This window comes from Tupaia chinensis, unplaced genomic scaffold (genome assembly GCF_000334495.1).
Source record: "Tupaia chinensis unplaced genomic scaffold, TupChi_1.0 Scaffold000161_1, whole genome shotgun sequence".
In the NCBI taxonomy this organism is placed as follows: domain Eukaryota; kingdom Metazoa; phylum Chordata; class Mammalia; order Scandentia; family Tupaiidae; genus Tupaia; species Tupaia belangeri.
The window spans coordinates 1,283,085-1,288,665 of NW_006159632.1; the positions used below are offsets into that span (position 1 = coordinate 1,283,085).

General features: G+C 59.1%; 1 protein-coding gene across 1 annotated transcript in view; it reads right to left on the bottom strand.

Moving 5' to 3' along the window:
• Positions 1 to 5,581, bottom strand: part of MTR (5-methyltetrahydrofolate-homocysteine methyltransferase) — a 74,544-nt gene that overhangs the window by 30,122 nt on the left and 38,841 nt on the right. Inside the window, exons 18-21 of the mRNA XM_006145950.3 lie at positions 5,394 to 5,483; positions 4,317 to 4,469; positions 2,685 to 2,813; positions 1,505 to 1,605 (exon numbers count right to left, since the gene is read on the bottom strand). Of these exons, the coding sequence (XP_006146012.1) occupies positions 1,505 to 1,605; positions 2,685 to 2,813; positions 4,317 to 4,469; positions 5,394 to 5,483 (473 nt within the window). The remainder of the gene's footprint in view (positions 1 to 1,504; positions 1,606 to 2,684; positions 2,814 to 4,316; positions 4,470 to 5,393; positions 5,484 to 5,581) is intronic.

A 5,581-nucleotide genomic window follows, 5' to 3' on the forward strand; every position in this document is an offset into this window, starting at 1 on the left:
GCGCTGGGTGCCTGAGCCCGCCCCACCTGCCAGCTGAGCCGTGAGGTGCGAGAGCACCCCCTGCACAGGTCAGGCCAGCTGCTGTCACTGCGCTACACCCCACAGTGGCGGAGACAGCTGGGACGCAACCACGCAAGTCCCCTCACGCCTCTGCAGAAAGCAGCAGCTTGCTCCGACGCCCGCCCTGCAGGACCTGCTGGCAGGACCAGAGAACTCGGTGCAGAAGACGGAGGCCCGGGAAGTGCTCAGGAGCGCCAGGGTGAGGAGCGGCTGATGGCACACGGGACGACGGGGGACCGACGCGACGCCCGCCTCCCTCGAGGTCTTCACCAGGAGGGTTCCCTAAAATGGTCTTCCCGGACGCCTGCCCACTGAGCCACATGACTGCTGATGACACACAGCCATGGCAGCTCAGGTCACCTCAAGGCCCCACTCTTCCCATCACCATGGCGACACGCAGCTGCTGCTGAGCCCCTCAGAGGGGCTGAGCCCCTCACAGGCAGTTAGGGCCCAGCTCTGGTGGGCGTGGGCCAGGGCCCCAGAAGCAGCCACCACCAGAGCTGGGCCCTAACTGGCCGTGAGGGGCAAGAGGCGTGGCGACAGCCAGGGAGTGGCGAGCGCACCGCTGCCCTGAAAAAACCAGGACGCTCCGTGGGTCAGCCCCAGCTCAGCCCCAGCTCCGGGAGGTTCACCTTCAGGAGAAAGAAGCGGACAGAGTGCGGCCCAGTCCAGGAGGGCGACAGGCTGTTCTAAGCTCTCCCCTCCTTTCTTCTTTAATGAGCAAGAGAGACAGACAGACCGAGGCCCTCGTGGCCCTGCAGGGAGGCTCCAGAGCCAGCATGGCCCTCGGTGGTCTGTGCTGCACTGAGGCGGCCTTCCAGGCAGACAGGATAAAAATGAGAGTCGGAGGGGCGTGAAGGGAAGCCGGCACTGGTGGCAGGGAGGCCTGAGCCACACTCTACCGTGGGCACTGCACACCAGGAAAGAGCCCGTGGCCCCAGGCTCCTCTCCACCCCAGGCATGCCGAAACACAGCAACGCACGGCCACTGCAGGTCGCCAGCTCACGGCACAAGTACCTGGTGTGAACACTCACTCACTACGACCAGAAACCAGGGACGGGCCGCAGGTGATGTGGTGGTTATGGCCCTGGGCTCCCATATGATTGACAGCGGTTCGAGTCCCAGACCTGGCAGCTCGCTCTCTCTCTCTCTCTCTCTCTCTCTCTCTCTCTCCCCCTCTCTCTTTCACTGTCCCTCTCTGGTCAAAACTTAAAATAAATAAATAAAAATAATTCTTAAAAAATAAAAATAATTCTTAAAAAATAAATCAGACACCAGAGGATTTTGGAAAGCTCAGAGAAATGTGGAGTGGAAGTCCAGGGTGACTTCAGTGTACGAGTTGTGTTCACTGTGGAAACCGAAAACTCAGTAAGCAGAAAAAAATGCAAGTGACCCCCCACCATGCCCTAACCTAAGAGCAGACGGTGAAGGGGACGATACCCACCTGAAGTTGTTGCAGCCCAGGACCACCCCCACGATGTTCTTGCCAATGTCGTGCACGTCCCCCTTCACTGTGGCCAGCACCACGGTGCCCTGGTACGGGTCCTGCAGGGTAAGCAGCAGCTCAGCCTCACGGCCTCAAGGTCAGTCAGAGCGGGCCACCCCAGAGCCTCCAAGGAGCCACGGCCACCCCGCACACTCCACAGGGAGGCTACAGCCATGGGGCTCACAGGAGCCTGCTCCTGAACCTCCTGGGCCACACGGCAAGTTCAGACGCGAACGAGCTGCCGTGGAGGAGCACACCCTCAGCTGCAGAGGCTGGTCTGGCAGACACTCACGGCCGGCACCCAGAGACCGTGCAGGGCTACCGTGTATGCACCGCCAGAATCCGGGAGCTCACCGCGGCAGCCCAGAGGGGCGTGGCATGCCCAAGCTAGTGGTGTGCGCTCATCAGTACCCCGCTCGCATGCAAAGGAAAGGAGGGGGGAGCAGGGCCAGAGGGGCTTTCATGCACACTCCGCCTGCCTGGCCGCTCGCGAACGGATCAGACCCCTGGGTCAGCCCCTGCCGACTCCCTCTGATTCCCTCCGCGGTGAATCCAGGATGCGCCAAGGATGGCGGGAGAGCACATTCCGCTCACTCCTCCGGGCCGCACTGCTCAGGCGCCCCGGGGCAGAGGCCGCCTTGGAGCAGCGCAGAACCTGGTACTAGGTGGCTCCGTGAACGGCCGCGGCAGAGGGCGGAGGGAGTGACCCGTCTGCTCTAAAATCATGCGCTTCGATGGAAAATTATGCCCATGCTACATAATTCTCGGGGCCAGCAGGTGGTGGAGTGGTTAAAGGCACTGGATTCCCACACAGCTGACTGCAGTTTGAGTCCTGGACCTGGCAGTTTGCTTTCTCGCTTTCCCTTTCTCTGTCTTTCTCTCATCAAATTAAAAATATAATAATAACAGTAACAAATAAAATTAAATAAATAAACCTTTCATGATTTTCATAAAGCCACATTCAAAGAGAAACCCCAGGGCATTCCGATACTTGGTAAGGGAAAGGCCAGGGGATGGATCGTCTCTGTCCACTGTCCAAGGACAAGCACAGCCAGGCCTGGGGCTCAGGCCCTGCCCCAAGCTCCCACGGCCCCCAGGCCAGCTCTGTACGGCTCTCAGGCCAGGATGGACCACTTGCCTCCTCCTCTTCTACTGAGCCATTCAGTATTCCTGTGCCATTCAGTATTCGGGCTTCTTCTCTTTCCCTCTCCATGAAGGGGATGAGGTGACCAACAGCCTTCTTCATGACCCGAGCTGACTTTATTACCTGGGAAGATGCAGAGGCAGGCACCTTTACCAGAAGAGGGGCGGTGGGCACGCACCTTCACCGGAGCAAGGGCGGTGGGCACGTACCTTCACCGGACCAGGGGCGGTGGGCACGCACCTTCACCGGACCAGGGGCAGTAGCTGTTCTTGAAGCGTGAGCCACTCCCCTTGAAAACGTTGCCACTCCCCTTGCCCCGTAACTCGACCCATGTGTCTCCAGGAGATCCCTCACTGAAAGCTCGCCCCTGTGCAGACACCGCCGTCCACCCTGCCGTCCACCCTGTCCTAACCGGGAGCCTCTCACCAGCAGATGCACCAATTACCACTGTCCTCCCCGATAACTTGCTTTTTCGGCTTCTGTAAACCACTCTCGCATAGCTCAAGCCTGTACATTCTTAGATGTGTAGTTTTTTTTTCCTTTGTGGTTTTTCCCTTTGTAAACCTTCCTCCCCTCTGCATCGGGGCTGCAAGTTGTTTTGTTTTTGTTTTTTAAAGGTTTCTGCTATAGGGCACGTGTGCTTGCCAGAAAGACAGAAAGCAAGAAATCACCCCCCCAGGGGGGATGGCCACGTCACAATCCCTTCTCTTCCATTCTCCTCTCGGGATCTTGGCCACGCACGCACATGCGCCTGGCGTGAGTTTAAGCCATAGGAATCCAGCAACAAAGCCATTACGCCAACTGCTATTCCCAAGGGGCTGCAAGGTTTTGGAGTATCCCAAGTCCTCTCACGGCACTGGCCTAATAAAAGGCTCCTTAATTTGGCTCAAACTTGACGTTCTCTCATTTTCTCATGGATGTGAACCTAACACTCCGACCTCAGGCCAGCTTCACGGGCACCTGCTTTGGCCTCGGGCAGGGAACGAGCTCCTGGAGCGGGCAGCGAACAAGGTAGAGACACAGGGTAGGCCGCCAGCCCCGGGCCTGCCGCCTGAGTCCCATGTACCCCGCGGGCTCCACGCCTCTCTCCCCAGCTCGTCCCCAGGCTGCTGGCTAGATCCCCAGCACTACAGCTCCCCAAAACTGTCTTACACTCAGGGCACAAGGGGGTCTTTACGTCTGTACCTCGGGTTCCCTAGCTAGATGCCCCCGAGTGTGTGTGACCGCCACGGCTAGACGCTGCTCGAGATCCAAGTTCTGGTGCTAATCACACGTGCCCCATTCAGGACCGTCTTGTTTCTTTCAAAAGATGAACCCTGGCTGGCCACCCGATCTTCACATTACTAACTACATTTCTCCTGGGTTTTAGTTTCCTTCTTAGGCGTTGGGGGTAAAAGAAGACAGAAAACCTGAAACAGCGAGGAGGATGCTAAGAATTTCCAGAGGAACTCTAATCCCCACACAGCTCTGAAGTCAGGGTTCCCAGACATGAGTCCTAAACACACATAGGGAAGGCGTGACCAGGTGACGCGACCCCTCATCCAAGTGAAACCGAGAGGTGTGTCCGACTCACAACTTCGTCAAAGACAGAGCAGACTGAATTCAGAGTCCCCATCTTTTGCCAACCTGAGGTAGAAACATCTTCCCCGCTCCGAAGAGATCACCAACAATCCTCATGCCGTTCATCAGGGGTCCCTCGATTATACTCAGGGGCCGGGGGTACTTCCGCTGGTTGACCCTGGCTTCCTCGGTATCCTCAATAATATGTTTTTCAATGCCCTACAAAGATAAGAGGGAAAACACACATGAAAAACCAGCTCATGTGCAAACAGACAGGAACTGAGCAGAGACGGCTGCGAGCAGCTCCGCTCACCGGCCGAGGCGCCTCAGTCTCCACGCCGCCTCCCGCTCACTTGCGGGTGACACGACACAGCTCACGTGCAGGGCTCTGCCAGCACTTCAGACCATGCAGTTTCTGCACACGGTACATAGACGCCTTTATCTGCCAGTTTAGAAATCCTTTAACTGAAAAGGAGTCCTCGGCGGAGGGGAGCCCTGGCGAGTCGAGCGCGTGAGAACGCACGGCCTCCTGGTGCTGCAGAGGCCACACCGAGCACCTGGACGGCAGCCTTCTCCCCGCCCTGCCGCAGGAAGGCAGGCCACGCCAAGAGCCTGGCTGGCCACGCCCAGAGCCTGGCTGGCCGGGCAGGCCCACCTGCGGCATCCCCATGCCAGGGCCCCTGCACGTGCCTGAAATGGCTGATTCAAAACCATCCAAGAGTTAGAGCTTAAATTTTGGCGCCAAAAAAGAGAGCTCTGGAATTCTCTAGACTTGGAAATGGGGACACTGAGGCCGAGAGGGTGTGTCTCGCCTAAGGCCCGTGATGGCGGCCGGGAGGGCGTGTCTCCCCTAAGGCCCGCTATCGGACGGGCCAGGCTGGCGTGCCATCTAGGAGCCCTTGGTCCGGGGTGGGCTGCGGGCCTCCTGACGCCAACACCTGGCTGGAAAAGCCGCTGCTGCATTGTCGTCCCAGCGCCACGGGGCACCACAGCTCCCGGCTCTACACACAGCACCACACCACGACCAGCCGTGCCACCTCGCACTGCCGAAGGTGCCCAGAGTCAGGGAGGGGCAGGGGCGGGGCAGCCTCCCCGGCGAGACGCAGGGGTCTTGTGCCTTCCCTGCCGCAGCAGGGCGCTCACCTTCACCAGGGCGTACTCCAGGCGCTCCTCCACGGGGCCATCTCGCCACGCGTCCGTCTGTGCGACTTTCTTCCCGCCGCTGCCATGAGTCTGGAGGAGTGAGCGTTAAGAAGGCACGAGTCACCCTGCCCGGTCAGCAGAGCCTGTGCTTCACCCTCTACGCCTGCGCCCCAGGACAGGGTCCAGCA